The 20,646-nt window shown below is 42.4% G+C and overlaps 1 protein-coding gene across 32 annotated transcripts in view; it reads right to left on the bottom strand.

Moving 5' to 3' along the window:
- Positions 1 to 552: 552 nt before the first annotated feature.
- The window catches only part of TNIK (TRAF2 and NCK interacting kinase), a 302,307-nt gene continuing 282,213 nt past the window's right edge, over positions 553 to 20,646 (bottom strand). For 22 of the 32 annotated variants that reach the window (XM_042853762.2, XM_065557762.1, XM_065557757.1 and 19 more), the window contains 9 exons: positions 18,936 to 19,050; positions 18,070 to 18,240; positions 16,768 to 16,911; positions 15,108 to 15,242; positions 13,429 to 13,529; positions 10,123 to 10,272; positions 7,857 to 8,016; positions 7,119 to 7,258; positions 553 to 3,870 (listed from right to left, as the gene is read on the bottom strand). In XM_042853762.2, the coding sequence (XP_042709696.1) occupies positions 3,787 to 3,870; positions 7,119 to 7,258; positions 7,857 to 8,016; positions 10,123 to 10,272; positions 13,429 to 13,529; positions 15,108 to 15,242; positions 16,768 to 16,911; positions 18,070 to 18,240; positions 18,936 to 19,050 (1,200 nt within the window). In that variant the 3' untranslated portion in view covers positions 553 to 3,786. The remainder of the gene's footprint in view (positions 3,871 to 7,118; positions 7,259 to 7,856; positions 8,017 to 10,122; positions 10,273 to 13,428; positions 13,530 to 15,107; positions 15,243 to 16,767; positions 16,912 to 18,069; positions 18,241 to 18,935; positions 19,051 to 20,646) is intronic. The other 10 variants (XM_065557764.1, XM_065557770.1, XM_065557765.1 and 7 more) reach the window with 1 other exon arrangement.

Genomic DNA, 20,646 nt, shown 5'->3' with positions numbered 1-20,646 from the left:
CATCTGGCATGCCAATATAATAGAAGGCTTTATCACAAGGGTGCATTATGTGCTGGTCTGCTTATCATACTTTATCTTCTAAACAGGGGACTATCTGGATCCACAAGTGATACGAAGGTGTGGAATCCAGGGGTGTTCACTGAATATTTGCTATGCAAAAAAGGACAAATGGCCTCTTTTAAAAACAGTTGAGTGTTTGATATTACAATAGCAGAGGTCTGTTGAACACTGACTGAAATGTTGGTCACATTTTTGTTGGTTTCACCTAGGATGCTATTGAGGGATAATAAAATCTCTTGGTTCAGGGCATAAATGAGAGCTGCAGGCACCAGGGAGATATTTCCACACTCTTCTCAGTCAGGGTACCAGACGTGATGGGTCAATGATCTGATCTTTTATGGTGAATCTTATTTTTCTAAGGACTTCTGTTTTGTTGCAGAATATTGAGCCTCTAACTGCCTTTGAAGGAGTGTGGTTTATTTTGCCTCTGTGACTTGCTAATGGTTATTACCCCAGGGGAGAGGGTTAGTACAAAAATATAAAAAGCATGGCTTGATGTTTGAAGTTGTGTGTTTTATTGTAGTTGGCACCAGAAATGTTTTTGATCTGTTATGTTCACATACATCCTCTGTAAACAAGAATGCATCAATATCGTTTCTTATGATTTTGTTTCAATGACTGTATGGTTTTTAAAAAATACATTCACAAACCACCTTATGTTTAAACACAATGATTCCCTTTTATTTCGTAACTGTTCCCAAAAAACCCACAATAAAAAAAATCATTTAAAGCTGTGTATTCTGAACATGACACTTCAGGGGAAAAAAAAGTCATCAGTTTGCAACATAAATTAATAAGAAGCTTCTGGTTTAAGGTAGTCACAGTGAAAATATAAAGAGCTGGTGGCAATCACTGTCAGTGAAGAGACTTACTCTGATTCCGTTTTAATTCCAGTATCTAACAACGACAGCAGTTGCTCAATTTAATCAGAAAAGTTATTGCTAAATAAAACATCCGTTGCAATACAAAGCACAAGGGTGTGTACGTGTGGTAGTGGGAGATGTGGACTGAAAGTGGAGGCCCTTTTCTGATCACTCAGTGGCAGCGCTAGGTTGAAATTATAGCTAGCCGAAGTTATATACTTGCTCTTTAATTAAGGACACTTTTCAAAGTACCCACAGTGCTTTGCTGTGGCTGACAGCCTGAAGTCTCTCTACTGTTGATTTGGAGACCCCTACAGGAATGTGCAAGCCTAGGCCTGTTACTTAGGAGCACTAAGTAAGTGCTCTGCTGTGGTTTCCAGGGTGCTCAGTGAAGTACTGCTGCTGATTTCAAGGTCCCTGCTGGAACGTGCACTACGAGCTTTGCTGGCATTTACCATTTTTAGAATTTCCCACCACTTGCAGCTTCAACGGTGTTAGGGCTAATTCAGACAAAATGCTGGCAGCCACTGGCATCATGCCCACAAGGTTGTGTAGACGTGCTCTGACCAGGGCTAAATGACAATGCAGTGGCTAACGTGCCAGTGGCTGCCTGGAAACTTGTCTGCATTAGGGCTCTTGCCATTCCTGCCATAGGTGGAGCTCCAATGATGCTAGCAACGGTGGGAAATTTCAGATGAACAGGCTACCGTATACACAGCCAGACAGTCTGAGTCACCGAAGCAACCGGCCCTGCACAGGTCCTTCCTCTGGAAGAGAGAGTCCCTCAAACCAACAGCCGTGAATAGTGCTTTGAACTGAGCTAAAGATCAAGTTATCTGACTAGGATTTTATTATTTATTTATTTTATTTTCTGACTGAGACCAGCACCCTGGTGCCTTAATGGCACAGGCTCAGAAATGAAGCTGTAAAGCTGCCTGGATTCCCTTACTTAACTGCCTCTAACCTACGGAGCCGCCATGATGAAACTTTAAGAACCACAGGCCAGAAGTAGCATATTTTCACCAACTTGCTATACGTTTGCCCCGGATGTCTGATTTTTATTGTGCTCTCACTGATGGTATGGCCAGCCACCGATTTTAAATGACTCTGAACAAAACGAGTGCCAACCAGCACAATAATGGATGGTGCAGTCCATTACAGGGCCAGGGGGACAGAGTGTGAGATTCTTTTTTAATCAGTGAAGGATTCAGATTTGACCAACGACTGTTGATTTGGTTTTTTTAATAGCCTCATTATTATTACATATAATATCAGAGATTGCCAGTTGAGCTCTCTACATGTTCCCGGAGGTAACAGTGCTGCAATGAACAGCAAAATGAAAAACAAAACAAAAACAAACAAAACGAGGTAGGTTAAAAACAGCAACACAGATCTCGTTATGCAACACCCTAATACCACAGGCAGCCATGCTTGTAGCTATTGAGAAAAAAAATCCCAGATACTCACTTAAAATTTAAATCAGTGGAGCAGAGTTTATAAGGACACAATTCAACCTGAACTAAATACATACATATTTCTGCACAGATGTTGTCGTTCACTGTATGTTGGATAATTCGTGGGGAGTGGAGGAGGGGCAGAAAGTGATTATAGCTTCAGAATCTTCACTCAAGAAACCTTATTTTTAAAAATTCTTTACAATTCAGCCGTGCAATGCACCTTTTGGCTTGGTTTAGTAGCTAATCCCCTCTCCCCCCTACACTGAGCGGACACTGGCCTCTCAGAACCTTCTAACTTGCCCATCCCAATCTTCATATCTGGAGAAGAGACAAAGTCAATAGAAGCCATGTTATCACCGGGGCCACAATCCTTATCGGTGCTGGGCACCCTTAGCTATCACTGACTTCCATGGCAGTTCTGAATGCACAGCATCACTGTTAAGTGGGGCCCAATCATTCAGCTAAGCACACCCAATTAGTTCTCAGTATGACTGGATCCTAAGTTAACAACACTGTCATCCAAGTGGATCCATGCATCCCTCCAAGTAGATTTGTCACCTGAATGACTTTGTGTTTCTCTCAGCCTTTGTTCCATCCCAGACCTCTTGCATAATGTAGCATGGGGAAAGAAATGCTAATACACCCTTTTCAGGAGTAACAACAAACGACACTACTTTCTCTATCAACACACACCATTATGTGAAGATCCATATAGAAATATGGACTAACCGACTGACAAAAATGGTTGTTGATTTTATTAGTCTAAGGCTAGTAGTTTAGCCATTTAAAATCCATTTCCCAAAAGAGGGGAAAAACTATTATTTTTCTCTTCTTTAAAAATCCATTAAGCTGTTGCTGCCAAAAGCAACATGTAAATGTTGGTGAAGGCAAATGATTTCCCCAAATTACTTAGCTATATGGGTTATGGCCTTCATCGCAAAGATAAAAGGTACATTTATTGTGCTGTCTTTCACCAGTTTGAATTAGTAACTTTACAGCAAACTACATATTTGATGCTAGCAGGCAGACAGAATTAAAAACATACTTTTTGACACTATTTTCTTCCCCATTCTTATAAAGTAGGGGACAAAGAAAAAGTAAAATAAAAAAATTCATAACCCACTATAACACAGCTTAATCAGGAGACCATCAGAGGTTTCTTTCCCTACTTTTGAAGTGCATACGTGCCCCAAACACTGTGTTGCATTCTTAGGGATCTCCAGCAAATCCTCTCTCTCCATTACCAGACTGCAACAATGAAGGTGTACTGTATTGTGAGAGTGTGTGTAGGGGAGTGGTGTATTCCACAAGGCTTTCCGTATCTGCCTCTAGAGTGTTAGTCCACATGTTTAATGTCCTTTAAATTAGAAATAATGCCATGAAGGTAAGTGTCAAGCGTTCTTCTATTACCAGTTCATCATGGAATTTCTGTTGAGGGTCATGAAAAAAACTTGGCTACTTCCTCCAGATCTCACTGATGCAAAAAATACCTGTATGGGAAGGAAAAAGACAAAACAAACAAACAAAAAAAACAACACCAAACAAGTAGTTAACTGCATGTTTTTTCAGCTTTTTAGATTTAACAGCCACCAAATGTCTTTTAGTCACTAACGACCCAAGCTAGAGTCAAACAAGCAACCTAGAGATGGAAGGTTCCTTATCCCATTACCAATACCTTGAGCCAACCAGTTCCCCCTCTTCATTTTTTTCTTTATTTTCTCAGGAGAGCTGAATGGAGACAGGGCACCTGGTTTCCAGTGAAGTTCTACTTTAATCCTGTTTATCAGGTAGTGTGACTGCAGTACAAGGAGGCTGTGATGGAGCAGAGAAACACCACACCAGCAGAGAAGGGATAAATGAGTACCCAGTTAGCCCCACCCTGCAATACCTGCAGCTATCACCAGGCCTGGAGGGAGAAGAGAAGGAGAGAACCTGGCTTAGTTCAGGAATGACTGGTGAGGGAGCAGGATGCAACTCTGCCTCTCTGCACAAGGGGAGCTTCACTACAAGCCAGACAGCTGCGACAGCCACTGAGGCAGAAGCAATGTGTCCCTGACCAGAAAAGACTTTTGAGTTGACCGGGGAACACCCAGTAATGAGTGGAATCTACTGTTTACTTGAAGGAAGTTGTGGGTCCAAGTCCCTCCAGTCTTCCAATCCCCACCCAAGGGGTGAAGGTTACAGAAGCATCCAGCAAACACTGGGGGATAGAGACTTTCCTCCCCACTGTCCACAGAGACCTGCAGCTGTGGGAGGGTGCTGGAAAGGTTCACAAGCAGGCACTACTCCAGGCAAGCCATTACTGGGGGCAAAAGAGTTGATGGATGCCACAAACAGTACTAAGTTTGAACCTTACACCTTGCTAGTATCTCGAGACGACATAAGAGTGACAACCTGGCAGAATTTTCTTCTGGGGGGGGGGGTCTCAATCCATCATGTAACACAACCTCTCTAAGTCAGTCACTGCAGAAGACAACACTCTTCATTCCCACATTTTCTATATGTAAAGGGACACTCTCCAAGACTAGTACAAGGAAACTGAAATCTAACACTTAGGACGTCAACTGAGAGAACTGGTGCTACCATCTAAGGAAAGTTGAGCAGGCGGGTTGTCCCTGTATTGGCTGTATTCTGAGCCAGTCAGACCCACTGGAGAATGAACCACCGAGCCAGATCATCATTAATGTAGGTGTCAATACAAGTATGGGGCTTTCCTGACTTGCTATCAGTACCAGAGAGGAGAGCTTGGGTTGGATTGCTCCATAATGCCAAGTTTATTATAGGCAGGGCTTCCCATGTTAAGACCTTGTTTTCAATTGTTTACCACTTTGCCAGGCTGTTTGACCTGACATTTTTCATGCTGGTTGTCTGCCTCAGGTCAACCTTTTGGAAAAATTCAGCCAAATTGTTCAGCTGTTTCTGAGAATGAAATTAGGGAAAATTCTGTTCTTTTGCTATGTTAAAAAAAAGAAAAGATAGTGACCTTTTCTTTGAACAGCTCTAGCACCCCCTTGCTTCGTATCCAGGATTTGAAATTTGGCAGTGGGGTGGCTTTACAATAGGGACGTGCCTGTTGCCATCTTTGTAAAAATCGCAGCTTGCACATGCTCAGCAGAGACTTTTGATTTTAGCCGCTAAAAATCTCTAAAAATTCTGTCTTCACTGAGCATGCCCCATCCCCTCAGTGATCCCATGTGTAACTAGACTGTGCATCCTCTATCTCTTCACAGCTCCCACGTGTGAGTGGATTACGTATGTGTCATCCCCACAAAGCAGCGCAGCATGCTCCCTCCAGTCCAGGGCTGCAGAGACAAAGCTGGAGGTTCCCTGTAATGGCTGCTTCCAGCTGGAATGGGGCTCTGGGCTGGAATGGGGCTAGGCACTGGGCCTGAGAACAGGGAGCCTCTCTCTCTCCTGTACTCTCCGTGACCCCACTTTTCGCACCCAGGCAATGTGGAAGGGGAAGCTGCTTGATGCAAATGCATAAGAGGACAAAAGCCGGGGCAGTGGGGAAGAAAAGGAGCAGAATGGGACAAAGAGTCTGGTGAGATTGGAACTGAAGGGGTCGGGGGAAGAAAGAGAGTAACTGACTGGCTGGGAAAGGAGCCTGGGGTTAGGAAAAGTAGCCAGGGATGAGCAGACAGGATTGGGACAGGGACACGTTGGAGAGGATGGGGCAGAAGTCATCGAGTCTGGGGAAAATGTGTAGAAGAGTCTGTGTCCACTAGAGAGCACTCCCCTCCAAAGCCTGGCAGGTAACTCCTGATTCCTGAGTCTCACATTCCTCTGCTGCTAACGTACATCTGTGAAACCCTTTGGCAAATATGGTCTCTCATCCCTCCCTTGTGCTGGTCCACACAGAGGATGACATCCTGTTACTGCTACCAGTTATTCTGTTAGCCCAAGAGGCAGAGATCTGTGCAGTGGATCTAAACAGTTCCACTCTACTGATCAGTGGGTATCAATATGATGTCACATGATGGAATTTTTGCTTCATCAATTTGCTTTTTGAAAAACCTAGGAATTTACACACAAAAACCTACATTCAAAGAACATTATTAAGATTGTATCATAATGCGTATGCACAAGGGGATCAAATGAAGATTGCATAGGCAACCTTCATTCTGGCATTTCTTAATTTCTAAGTACTTGACTTTGCAACATTAATAATGTTCTTTTAATGTAATGTGTGTGTGTGTGTGTGTGTGTGTGTGTGTGTGTGTGTGTGTGTAACTGTAACTGACCTGACACAATTCTAAATGGATTTATTTCATGGAACTGATTTGTGGCCAGGCAATATTTTAGAGTACAGGCTATTGTTTAGGTGAGGCAGCTTGAACTGGAGTATTATTTCAGCAGCATTTTCACTCTGCTGGATGGGGGAATGGTTATGCAGAAAATCATTATAATAGAATCTGTAAATGGAAACACAACTGATCCGCTTCAGCTGATCAAAGATAGGCAAATGGTCCCATTAGGTTTTGAGCAGACTCCTCAAGTAGCTTTGTCATCACCACTTAGGAGAAATTCAGGCTGGATCAATATAGGGCCTCTCCCCATTACTGGTTGTCTCCACTTAAGAGAATTACTTGGAGTGGTTTGCTTGTGTGTTGTGTGCATTAAGCAGACCATCAGATTGATTACTTATTAACCTCAAGACAAACTAGATCTGAAACCTCAAGGTAGCTGGTTGTATCTTAAAGATGTAAAGCACTGATGCACACTGAGGCAGACTTACCTTATCATTTCTTTCACATAGAAATTTTAACCTTTGAGCTCGCTTGTGCATAAATACTCCATCCAAATGTCCTGTCTCCACTGAACGGATCTCAATAGCTTTTTCTCCCCAGCCCATTATTTGATTGGAATGAATGTAGGCTGTCAAAAGGAATTTCCAAAAGAGCATTAAAAACATTTGGCAGGCTATTAATAACAAAATGGGCAAAGCCGCTCTCAACAATCAGTATTCAAAGACTGTCTAGAGGAATCAAGTAGCTCTCCGTTTGCCAGAGGTAGCAGAAGCCAGCCACATCAAGAGTAAGCACTCAAATAATAAATAATAATAATGGTTCTTATACAGTGCTTTTTCCTCCATAGAGCTCAAAGCATTTTAACAAGAGGAAAGTATCCTTATCCCCATTTTACAGATGGGGGAAACAGAGGAACTGAGAGGAGAAGAGACTTGCCCAAGGTCACACAGCAGGCCAGTGGTAGAGCCAGGAGTTTAGAATTCAGGTTCTCCTGACTCCCCATCCGGTGCCCTCTCCACGGAGCACATTGCCTCCCGAGTCTAGTGACTTTAAATAGGGAGTCCTCAAGGCCCAGTCTATGAATGGACAACAACTAGGTCCATGATCAAGTGAGAGCGGTCTGCTTTGATTGGCAAGTGCCCAAATGACCCCATCTTAGTTTCCTTTATTTCTCATCTTATTTGACATTTGTAAATGACGACGGAGAAGAGGAAGGGCTAACCTACCCACAGAAGTAGGCATTTCTCCCCACTGCAGCACCACGTCTTTAGTGATCCGTCCATAGGTGTTCACATACACCCCTTCATCCTCATAGCACACGAGCATCTCCATCCCATCCGTTTTCGGCAGGATGACAATGGCGTGAGGAGTGATATTGCCCTGAATCTGTGATTAAAATAACCCCCCAAATCAGAATTAAATCAAAGAGGGGGAAAAAAGGCTAAGAAAATCCCACCCTGTTAAACAGCTATGCCTGGGCATTTAAAGGATCGACTCGAAAGAGAGTAATTTGTCATGTTTACCCCACCATCAAACTGTCTGAAGTGTCAAAGATAAACAGCCTCAGCCATTATAAGGAGATTGCAACATTTACACCCCCAGAAAACAATGTCGGACATTTGACAGTACCATATATCAACTGCTATTGACCACTAAATACCTCTTGTGTTCAAATTATAGTGAAACAGAAATTAAGAATACTGGGTACAGAACTGGGGAGGAATTATTCTCCTTTCTTGAATAAACAGTGTTTGGAGGAAGGATAGAAACTAGGATGCAGCTACTTTTCTTACATTTCTGATCTTCAGTAGCTAAGGCAACATGCTAACTTGGCTGCATTTCCTCCACCTTCCTGTCAAGTACCAGGCACTGGCAGCACTATCAGACAATGGATACTGTCCTAGATGAGCCACTAGTCTGATCAGAAAGGGAATTCGTATGTTGATTTAAAACATAGTTCCAGCTGACCCAGTTTCTCCAATGGTTTGTTCAAACACTATATACCAGAACATAAAAACATAAGAATGGCCATACTAGGTCAGACCAATGGTCCATCGAGCCTATTATCCGGTCTTCCGACAGTGGGCAGTGCCAGATGCTTCAGAAGGAATGAACAGAACTGGGCAATTATTGAGTGATCCATCCCTTGTCGGCCAATCTCAGCTTCTGGCAGTCAGAGGTTTAGGGACACTCACAGAATAGGGTTGCGTCCCTGACCATCTCAGCTAATAGCCATTGAGGGACCTATCCTCCACAAACTTATCCAATTCTTTTTTGAACCCACTTATATTTTTGGCCTTCACAACATCCTCTGGCAGTGAGTTCCACAGGTTGACTATGCGTTGTGTGAAGAAGTACTTCCTTATGTTTGTTTTAAATTTGCTGTCTATTAATTTCATTGAACCCCTGGTTCTTATGTTATGCAAAGGAGTAAATTACACTTCCTTATTCACTTTCTCCACACCATTCATGACTTTATAGACTTCTATCATATCCCCCCTTAGTCATCCCTTTTCTAAGATGAACAGACCCAGTCTTTTTAATCTCTCCTCATATGAAAGCTGTTCTGTACCCCAAAGCATTTTTGTTGCCTTTCTCTGTACTTTTTCCAATTCTAATACAGTATATCTTTTATAAGATGGGACAAAGAGAACTGCATGCGGTATTCAAGGTGTGGGCGTACAATGAATAGAGCTAACCCCAGCGTAACCCAAGTTAAACCTAACCTAAGTATGATTTGTAAACTCAGTTCAGTCCTGCTTTGGCCTTATTCACAAAATGTGCTTAAACCAATTTAGCTGAAACCATGTGATGAGCGATTCTTACCATAGTTCAGCAAAATCGGCTTCCAGGACTGTACAGAAAAGGCCACGTTTACCTCATATTGTCTTGTCTCACTCAACTCTCCATTTTTGTCTATTAACCACAAACAGAGTTCTGAACACAGCTTATTCAGTAAAGATCCTGCAGCCCTTACTCAGGAAAGCTGTACTTCACAAGGGAGTGGGGTGGAGGGCAGGATCTGGGACTCCCCTCAAGGGATCTGCACTATGAGGCCCAGTTACTTGGGGTGCCCATTTTGTTTTTTGGGGCAGAACCTGGTTCCCTATTAACCATCCCCCCGGCAAGGAAACAGAAGCTATGGAATGCCTCCACTATTAGTCCGTGATGTATGTGGGAGGATTCCTCCTTCCATGGGACTTGCCAGCACTAAGCCTGACTATGCAGGCTTGGCACGGGGCTGAATTTGCCCCATGTAAGTAAAGTCTGTAGAATCAGATCCTTTATCTTTATTAACTAGGGGTACGGTACCTCTCACCCTCTCGCATCTGCTTGTCAGAGAGGCCATTACCAGTGATTTTAGTACTCACAGCAAGATGCCATGTAATTAGCCACAATTTCCAACAGCTGAACCCTCTTCCAAACCTTGTTTGGGATGTACTTTATTCATCATGCGAGTCATACAGTAACACAGCTCCTCCGTGTACTCACATGAGATGGTATATAGATATCATAAGAGTTCCCCGAATCTACATCGATCACATGGAATCCAGTGTGCGATCCAAAGATAACCTTCAATCTTTGACCCTCTTCTACTGTGAGGTCCACAAGCAACGGTTTGTGCTGGAGATCTGCAAAAGACTTTTAAAATCCATTCAGTCAGTTTCCTGATGTGCAAACAAAGCCCACTATTGGCAGCACATTACAGTTATGAAACCACATTTGTCTCTTATTAAATGTATCATTGATATTCCTATTGCATCTCAGATGCCCCATAGGGTATTAGTTGGTCATCTGTTTGTCTACGTAGATTCACTAGTCTGGCTCTTTTTGTATTGCTATATCTTACAAGAAGCTTCAAAGTGCTGCTGTAATGTTTGTCTTTCCTGTTAGAACAATCAGGCTGTCTGACATGTTACATACACGCTGCATTTCACCATGCAGGGATAGCAATCACTGGAAAATATGGATCCAACAGCTGGAATGAAAGCTCGAAAGACATCCTGATACTGGCGTATGCCACACACCCACACCAAAGGGTGGGGGAACTTGATGGGGCCAGCTGTGAAAGGGAGGCAGTTCCAATAGCAAGGGAGGGAGATACTCGCCAAAGGACAATAGGTAGCTCCTCCCTTTGGCACCCTTTGGCCAGCTGGGGGAGTGGGGTGCTGATTGGACAGCATTCCCCAGCTCCCAGAATTTAGCTTGGCACGGGGGCCATGTGGAATCTCTTTCATCTCTGTTCCTGCAGCTCACCCTACCCATCTGAACTAAGAATAGGAACCCAGCCTGACAGATGCTGTGGGTCTAGCCGATCGCCTGTTTAGGTGGGTCAGGAAGGAATTTTTTCTCCCCTAGGCCTATTGGCAAAGTACCAGGGAGTTTTTGCCTTCCTCACAGCACCTTCAAACCACAGTGGGTTGAGTAGGAACATGCATGGTACATAACTGAGGTACTGGGTGGAGTTGTTTACTCAGTGCGACTTGTGGCCGGTTTCCAGTGTGGTTAAGAGACTAAAATGAACAGTTCCCAGAGGTAAAAAACCTGGGCTTTTGGGTTCAGGTCTTGGGCTCATGTGATAGGGTGGGACCCTGTGGCCTTTGCATGAGGAGGTCAGACCTTGTGGCCCTCGCTGGCTGAGATCCCCACCCAGCTGCCCCCTCTGTTCCCCTTGCTGGGGGGAGGGTTCTAGGACTCAGAGAGCTGAGTCCTGGGGCAATTGGCGGAGGAGAACCTACCCCACGTTATGTGTTATATGGTAAGGAGCCCTGTAACCCCATGCACTGGAACCAAGTAAATACCGGGTATAGGAGAGTATGGGTGATGGGTGGGTAATGCCCCTTCCCCTGTGTTAAAGTTTAATAAAAGTTGCAGCCTGCTGCTTAATTCCATGCATGTGTCTGTCCTTATTTTGCTGCTGTGTCCACATCAAGCTCCACCATCACCCCTTCAGAATAATCACTTCAATTCCCTTTGTCTTTTCCTTACAGAGATACTTGAAGTTTAGGGTCACAACCTGCAAACACCCTCACCGCTACAAACAAAACACGAATCTCTGCCAGTATTTATAGGCTTTGAAGTAGCCAGTCCACATTCCTCTACTGCATGCACAAATAATTTGCAGAGAGGCGGTGTGTGCAGGGCTACTGCAGGGTCAGATGGTGTACGCATTAAAAAAAATGTGACTCACAAGCTCCTCTCCTGCACGGTATCTTCTGTGGGTTGGACAAATTCCACCCCGTGCTCCCCATTCTGAACACAATTCTTTTTTCGCAGGTGCCTCTACACAGCCCCAAAACTTGGGCCTTTAAACAGGATCATGGAGGAGTATCATTTTTATTTGAGAGAGTATTTCAGCCAACACATATGGAGGAATTCCCCCTTCCAACCCACAGTAGGTGCTCTGTGCCATGTAAAGCCTGTGCTGGTGTGTGGGCAAAGGAACCAAGGGTGGGAGACCATTTGTATCCTGTCTGAGTGGTTTTCATGCTGACTCTAAACAGGAATGAACTATTCGGGGTGGGGTGGGGCAGGGCAAGGCAAGGGAGGGCCACTCTGCATTTGCATAATTCCAGTCCCTGTGAATCCCTGAACAGGTGTGGAAAGGCACTGATGCCTATTTAGTCGATAGATTCGAATAGCAGCCACAGGAGAATTGAACCACAGCTTCAAAACTTGCCTTCTAAGGCTGGGTCTACTCTACCACTTACTTTGGTATAACTTACGTCGCTCAGCCACCCCCTGAGCAACGTCAGTTACACCAACCTACAGGCGAGTGTGGACAGCGCTGTCAGCGGGAGAACCTCTCCTGCCGACATAGCTACCGCCTCTTGTGGTTTATTATGCTGACAGGAGAGCTTTCGCCCATCGGCATAGAGCATCTTCACCAGATGTGCTACAACAGCACAGCTGTGCCAGTGTAGTGCTTCTAGTGAAGACTGCCCTAACTCTGCTTAATTCCTCATATGAAGTCCACTTCACTTTATTCAGTATCAGATCACACTCACCCTCCCTGAAAAAGTCCTATTTGCTAGAGGGATGCAGCGATTACTCAGCATGAAACAGTCTCTGAATCCACTGCCCCTTTCAGTTAGCCCTCTGCAAAGATCTGTGGATGGAAAGTGCTATAAAGTGCTGAGTATAAAGTACTCAAAGCACTGATAGTTTAGGTACAATTTTATGTACAATCAGGAAACCAGTGAAAAATCCTGGGGGGAGATAGGAAGGAAAAAAAGAGAAAGTGGCCTCAGTTTATTAGACTTCATACCTTAACATAAAAATTAACATTGAGGGGGGGGGGGAGATGCAAAACAAACGTCTAAAAATGCAACTTTTTAATGTCATTAAAATGTAAATTAGTTTGAGATACAATAATTTATTTAGTCCATATGAAAAAAACCAACAATGCAGCATTGGCCAAAAACTTTCAATTGCAGAAGAATATATACTCAGAGCAAATAATACTAATAAATAATTATCAACAATACCTAGCACTATTATAGCACCTTGCATCCAATAATCTCAAAGATAGTATTAAGTACAATAAATTCTTGATTCTTGAAGAATCTTTCTGTGTGCCTGCCTGAAGTATGATAGAGACATGCCATTGAAAAGTCTGTCTGCTAACTCTGTCAGGTCAGTTCTATGCATCACACAAGAGACCTGTGTTTGATTCCTTGTCTGGCCTGATAAGGGGAGGATAACCAAGGAAATGATACACTTTCATAATCTGTATAATAAAGAAATTCCCATGTACTTATGAGGATGGATTGTATTTTTGTAATAACATAAACATACCTTAAATGCCATAAACTTGTGATATGGTTTAGGAGCCCAAGCATATATCTCTACAGCATTCTTTAAGGCAATCACCAAGAACTTGATTCTTTCATATTTCACTAAAATTGAAATAAAACTAATTTTTAAAACATCCATTTTACTCAAACAAGTCTGCACAATATATCTCAAGGAAGAGCGTCTCACTATCTTTCCATTGGTGATGTTTTTATCTAATACATAGCGATGGATTTAAAGTTTAACTAGGATTGTGGCCAGGGCCGGCTCCAGCATTTCTGCCGTCCCAAGCAGGTCTATAAGCAGGACTAGAGCAATTGGGGGGGAAAAAAAAAAGCCGCGATCGGCGGCGGCAGTTCAGCGGCAGGTCCTTCACTCCTAGAGGGAGTGAGGGACCTGCCGCCCCCGAATTGCTGCAGGTACCGCCCCTCTCCCTTGGCTGCCCCAAGCACCTGCTTGTTAAGCTGGTGCCTGGAGCCGGCCCTGATTGTGGCATACTGATTTTTTGTTGCCTCATTCTTGTACCTCTGTTCAAAATACTATCAAAGTACAAAATACTGCAATGGAATTTTTTGGGGTCAAACCCCTAGAAACAAGAGGGGGAAAATCCTCTTCCTTTTTGATTAAATCAGATCTAAGACTGCAGAATCAAAGGGAAAAAATGAGATGTTTGATTATCTTTCTTCAGCAATTAATGTTATATGTGATTTAAACATATTTAATAAAGGGGAATATTTAATAAATTAATTTTAAAGACATTTCCTTCAAAAACTCTTCCATCAGACTAAACCTTCCTCCATAGCGGACTATGAGCTGTGAAAGAAAGAGCACAACTTAAAGATGATTAGTCCATTTATATTACCACCAGCAGTTATAGTTAGGATCAAATTTCCAGGGATATCAATATTCATGCCTCATGGCATAAACAGATCACCAACTGATTTGCTAACTGAGTTTTGGAAGAAATTTTCTTGCCTATGGTAGAAAACATTGCACAGTTATGTGGGCTTTTATATCAGCCTGTGAAGCACCTAGCACTGGCCACTGACAAAGAAAGGATTCTAGACTAGATGATCCATTAGTTTGTTCTGGTGTGGAAAATCCTATATTCCTATCAGGAGAGTGCAAGAATACGATCACGGCTGATAGGTGATAATCTGAGCAGTACCACATGAATGCTTGTCATTCAGTTTAGTGGTTTTCTTCAATGCATATAACCAAAGAAATAGTCTCTTCCTGATTGCTACTGCCTGGGTGAAACTGTGATAAAAGAAAAGTCTCTTCAAAATTGTGAATTGTTCAGAAATAAGGAAAACTGAGTGAAGACCTCTCAAGACCAACTGGTCAATGATTAATGAGACGATGAATGATTGAGAGTCTGATTTTTCTCTCAGTGACACCAATTTTACATTGGTGTGACCCCATAAACTTTAGCAGAGTTACTCCTGATTTACAACAGCGAGAGGGGGAATCTGGCCCTTAGGATCATGTAAACATCAAAGCAGAGTTGTCCCTCAAGTTCACTACTATTGGTGCCTCACTGATTCTCTTTCAATACTAGAACAAATGTAGCGGTTGCTTAATTTGTGGTTTTAATGGCTACACTGAATTTCTTAAAACATCCTTCAAGTGAAATCCTCATGAGGTGACCAGATACAGTACATACATCCTGTTCCACTTACCAACTTTGTAATGTATACAGCCTTCCAAGTCTCCAACAGTAATCCAGCCTTGCTTCTTTTCTACTTCAGGGTCATTGTGTAAAATTCTATTTCTTAACCATGAAAGGTAGTAAACTCGCAGCTTGTTCTTCTTTCCTAGTGAAAAATGAAAAAATACAATTAATCTGTAACTCACTCAATGTGACACACTGTCCCCCTCTGTGTCCCAGCCACCACTACAGGTTTATGAGTTTTGGCTAACAAAAGAGTGTCTTCATTTTGGCAGTGAAGGCTTATGCTTTTGGATCCAGAGGTCCTGGGTTCAATCCCTGCATATCACAACTCATTTAGGGTCATAGCATTGCATGACATTGATCCACTACACATTCCAACCTCACCGCATGAGCTTTCCTCATACCATTCTCCCATATCTAAACACCTTCTGACATCATCTGGTCCACTACCTTCTGAGTAGCTCTGTAATTTTAATCTTGCTCACCAGCTACTGCTATTTGAGATAAATTCTATTATTTGACCACACACTAAGTTTCTGTGTCTGGCTATGTGGTGTAGCACTGCAGTCTACTGGACAGATTGTCAGATTTGGGAGAGTGTGATCATGTCACCCTCTAGTGGCTGCAGTCTAACAGGACATGAGCCCATATCCTGTTACTCAAATGTGAATATTTCATGGGTTATCACTAGTGAGCCTTAAAAAAGACCCAGTTCAGATGCATTACATGACTCCCACTGAAGTCAGTGGAGTAAAGCCATTAGCCAATAGATTAACTGGCTAATACCCAACTCAGAGAATTTCAAATCACACATACGCAATATTCCAATCACCTTGGCAAGTCTGTATTAGTTAAGCTCACCACAGATGCTCATTAGTGGAGTTCTACCTTCACATTTTTCTTCCTACGGTACTACAATTCCTATAATTTATATTCTTTACAAAAGTACATAGAAGCAATATAAGAAGGTAAATCAGGAAGCAGCATTTTTAAAGAAAATCTTCAGTGAAGGGAAGAAAAGTCTACACTTCAGTGGTTAGTAGGCTCAGGAGGAAGAAAATATTAAATAAATGAGAGAAAGGGACAGTATCACAAACAAAACTACAGCTATCAAATTATTTCATTGGAGTAAATTTGATCACTCTACCCAGTGAGAATTAAATGTGAAAAATAAGTGAACAGGAAAGGTTTCTGCAATTCCCTATCCCCTCCCATCTATGGATGATGGGGATACTAGTGTCAGTTTTCTCAAATGGGAGCTTATTCTAATGATCTGATTCTGTAGCCTCTCTATAGGTGGGACCATCACATTACTTCCATGGGAGTTCTGCATATGGAGTGCCTATACAAACAGGCTTGAATATTTAAATGACCCTGAATCAAAGGATAATTTGGGTAAGAGCACAGAGTTGTTGGCTGAAAACTGAAATGGTGACAAGCCCTTGATTATAGTGGTGCAGCTGGGCACTCTTGCAGTTGAGGATGGAACAAGATGCCCTAAGAGGTGTTTTCCAAATCTAATTTCTTTGATTTTGTAATTAAACTCAAAGCTAATCCTACAGTCCTCCTTCTGACATTAAGGGGCTGGGTTCGGTCTGAGACAGAACTGCTCCCAGGAAATTAGAAAGGAAAGGCTTGTGAACAGTGAAGCAGAGTGACAGGTGTACCTGATATTGTTACAAGGACATTAAGTCCCTCTAGCACATCCATCTGTTGAAATCGCCTTCTGTTGATCAGGTTGTAGACCTTTCCTTGGCCACTTCGATCCAACAGCATCAGTCCATTTTCTGTACCCACTAGTAGGTTAACACCTAGATATTAAACAAGCAAATGGGATGACTTAAACCGCACTGCACTACTGCTGCCGCTTTAAGGGCTTGGTCCAAAGCCTATTGAAGATAATGCAAGTCTTTCAACTGATTTCCATGGACTTTGAATCAGGCCTTAAATCTCATTCTCTGTTACTTCAGGCTCCCAGGAAGGACAACAATCACAACTGTACCAATCTAGCATCAGACTATGTACCATATGTATGGCCAGCATCATGAGGAGCACTCCATGACTTCATTTCCATTTCTGTAGATATTATTATCTCCATTTTACACATTGGCGAAGAGGTGAAAAGTGTTTTGGCCAAGGTTGCCCAGCACAGTAAGGAGGAGAGGTCCCTGTCCACTACTCTATCACTAGAGCATTAGTAAAATTTTCAAGAATGCCCAAGTAACTTAGCTGCCTAAGACCCATTTTCAGTAGTGAAAAAATCCATGACACTTAGGCTGCTAATTCTCATTGATGTTCACTATTGAAAATTGGACTTAGGCTGCTGAATCACTTGGGCAATCTTGAAAATTTTACCTCATGTTGCCTCTTAGTACCCTGACTACAATAGCATAACCATTAAAAGCAAGCACTTATATCATAAATTGCTGGACAATACACTATAGTGATGAAACAAATACAAGGCAGAATGAGTTTCTGAAACAGAGATATCAATTTTCAAGCTTGAATGCATAGTTAGACACCCACCTTTGAAATTGGGGGCTTTAACTGGTAATGGGACACCTTTGGGTGTCTAAGGGCCCATTTAAGAGGCTACAGGTGATGTGGATACTTAACTTAGAGCTTGCCTACATAGCAAATTACTGTGCTTTCAAGTAGTGAAGCTGCACTCTGGGACTTTCACTGCAGTGTAGCAGTGTCCACAAGAGATGCTACTGCCTGGCAAGCTGGTGTGCTGTAGATTCACATCTGGGTTTGCTGCACAGTAACTCATGATGCAGACAAGCTCTTGGGTCCTCAAGTTTCCATCAGTTACAAATTGCTCAAAGTGCTTGTTGTGTAGCGTGAGGCTGCTGCAGACTGAGGCATGGTCGCATGGTGAAAAGTAGTCTTTAAAACCATTCACGTTTCATTTTTAGCCCCAGGCTCTAGAAAACTTTGCAACGAGTGTTAGGTAGTTAGCAGTTTACCCCATAAAGCAGCACAAAGTATTTCCGAATTGAAGCGCTTCTTGTACTTCCGGATCTCCGGCGTGTCGCTGTGAGGGCGGATATTGGTAGGGTTCACATTTACCACAGAGATTTTCCTTGCCTCATTCAGTTTGGCCTGTTCTTGTCTAAGCAGTTCACTGGTAAACAGTGCTAAAAAGAAAACATATTAGTAACAGCTTCCTCAACTCCATCACAACTGGGCTACTTTTCCAGTCTGCTTGATTCAGTAGGGAAATGTTCATTTTATTTTCTGATTAGGGAGAAGACATTAAAAATGCAACAAACAACCTGGCCTTTGATTTAAGATAAATATTTAGGTGATGGATGAACACCAAAAGCTTAGGTAGCTGGTGTGCTAAGACCACAGCGTGTCATGCTCACCAAAATTGTCTCATTGTTTCCTTGAGCTCCCTTCCGGTCTGTCAGTATCCACTTGCTATTTCTTGTCTTATACTTAGATTGTGAGCTCAGTGGGACAGGGACTATCTTTCTGGTCTGTGTTTGAACTGTGTCTAGCACAATGGGGTCTTGGTACAATTAAATAAATAATGATAGCAGCAACCAAACTTTCTTAACTAGCTAAACCTCTACTTGAATCTGTAAAAGGGTCCTGGAAATCTCTCCCCCACTGACAGGGAGGGTGAGCACATTTTCCCTATAGTTCCTGCTTCCCCTCAGACCTCTCTCATGGTATTTCATCATTTCTGGGTTTTGGATGGAAAGTGGAAGGAATAAAAAAAAACCCCAACAGGAGTTAATGAACGTTTTAAGGTTTGGGTTATGTTCTGGGTGTACATTCTGATCTCATTTAGTCCATACCCCATGTTGGCTGCATTGCTTCCTACCTGTAGCAGATGATTCCTCATCATCATCTTCATCCTCATCAGTAGGGGAGGTCTGATACACTCTGGTATCCACAAACGGAGTGAAAGAGGCTTTGGTGCTACTTCCCATGCCATACTATAAAGCAAGAAAGAGGATGATGGCTCAGAGGAAGGGAATAATACTTAATACCAATGTTTTTGCTTCCAGTGAACAACAAACTATAATCTTCCCAGATGGGGGACTGTTCAAAACCACTCTCTTTGCCCTGTCAGATCAGTTTTCTATATACATTGAAAAAATCATTTAATAAACATTATATAAAAAGGGTAGATTCACGAAAGTTTGCATAGTGCTTTGAAAATGAAAGGTACTACAATATGCACCATGAGTGCTAATTACCGAACACATGATGATGTGGAAGAAAAGTCTTCTTGACAAAGGTTTGGGATGACTGTATCTCATGAATGGTGAATCCAGGAGTGAATTTTGCAGGACATCCCAGACAAGCACAAATGAAAATTTTAAACCACATAGACCTGCATCAGTGTGTAATTGGGACATGCCACACATTTGACAGAAAAACCATTGCAGGAATGTTTGAGAGTTTTTTAAAGTATTCCCATTGCTTTTTTTGGATGCCTATGCTTGTAAAGCTAAGATGTTTTAATTAGCATATCTTCAACTATACAGTTCTCAGAAAGAGAGAAAAATAAGTAATACATTTTAGAAACCTCTGAGAATTGCCTTGGTGAGCTTTTGCAGACATAATAATGTGACAGTTTGGCTATTCACTACCCTGAGATATGCCAGGGGAAAAATAGAAATATTTATCCCATTGGTAAAGTTACAAATCCTGGCCCTCTAAAAAAAACCCAACACCCATTTCTGGTCCTGATGGGGTGTGTGATATTGGACTTTAAATCTATCATTGGTCCAGGACTGAATACTGCTCATCTTATTTGTCAAGCTACTTTAAATTCTCATAGGAAATCACATGTTTGTGGGGATGCAGAGGGTAGGAAAGGGGAGGAAATATTTTTGTGTCAGGTTGGTAGCAGAGATTCGGTGTCTTAGAAGTAGTCCCAACTCCTGGCAGAAGTGGATTAGTGGGTAGAGCCCAGGTGAGGTGTGCCAAGAAATGTGTTAAATGAAATTTATCACGTTGCTCTGTGATCTACCATGGTTCTGCAGTGTATCCCATGGATGTAACCACTTCACATGCACAATATACACTGTTATTAAATCATACCACTCAGGATTGGAGGTATTTCAATGGGCTATTTTGTTTCAAGAAGTTAACTTAAATGACTGCACAATTAAAAAATGTGAGGGCCCCGAAGGTCATTTCTTAGCTAATAAAACTAAACCGAACATATCATAGCTGATGACAAAGCTGAGACTTTGCGACAGGAAAGTGAGAGAAAGTTCTCCCATCACATTGCTCTATTTTTAAACTCATGTTTTGTTAGTGCAGGAAAACGAGGCTAAGACCTTCTCCTGAACAAAATGAAATTCTTATCATGGGACTCATGGTGGCATGTTTTCTTCCCCATACTTGAGCAGCTTATTTTTCTATCATCTCATTTGCTCAGGATATGCTATATTTATGACCTATATTAAACGCTGTTAAAATAGCAAGAATCAAGTGTATCCACAAGAGAAGAAACACCACTCTCATTTTTCCTCCCTAGCACAGATTTCTTTTAAGCCACCAAGGGCCAAAATCAAATC

The sequence above is a fragment of the Chrysemys picta genome, chromosome 9, assembly GCF_011386835.1.
Source record: "Chrysemys picta bellii isolate R12L10 chromosome 9, ASM1138683v2, whole genome shotgun sequence".
In the NCBI taxonomy this organism is placed as follows: Eukaryota; Metazoa; Chordata; order Testudines; family Emydidae; genus Chrysemys; species Chrysemys picta.
This window is presented reverse-complemented; position numbering and strand designations above follow the sequence as displayed.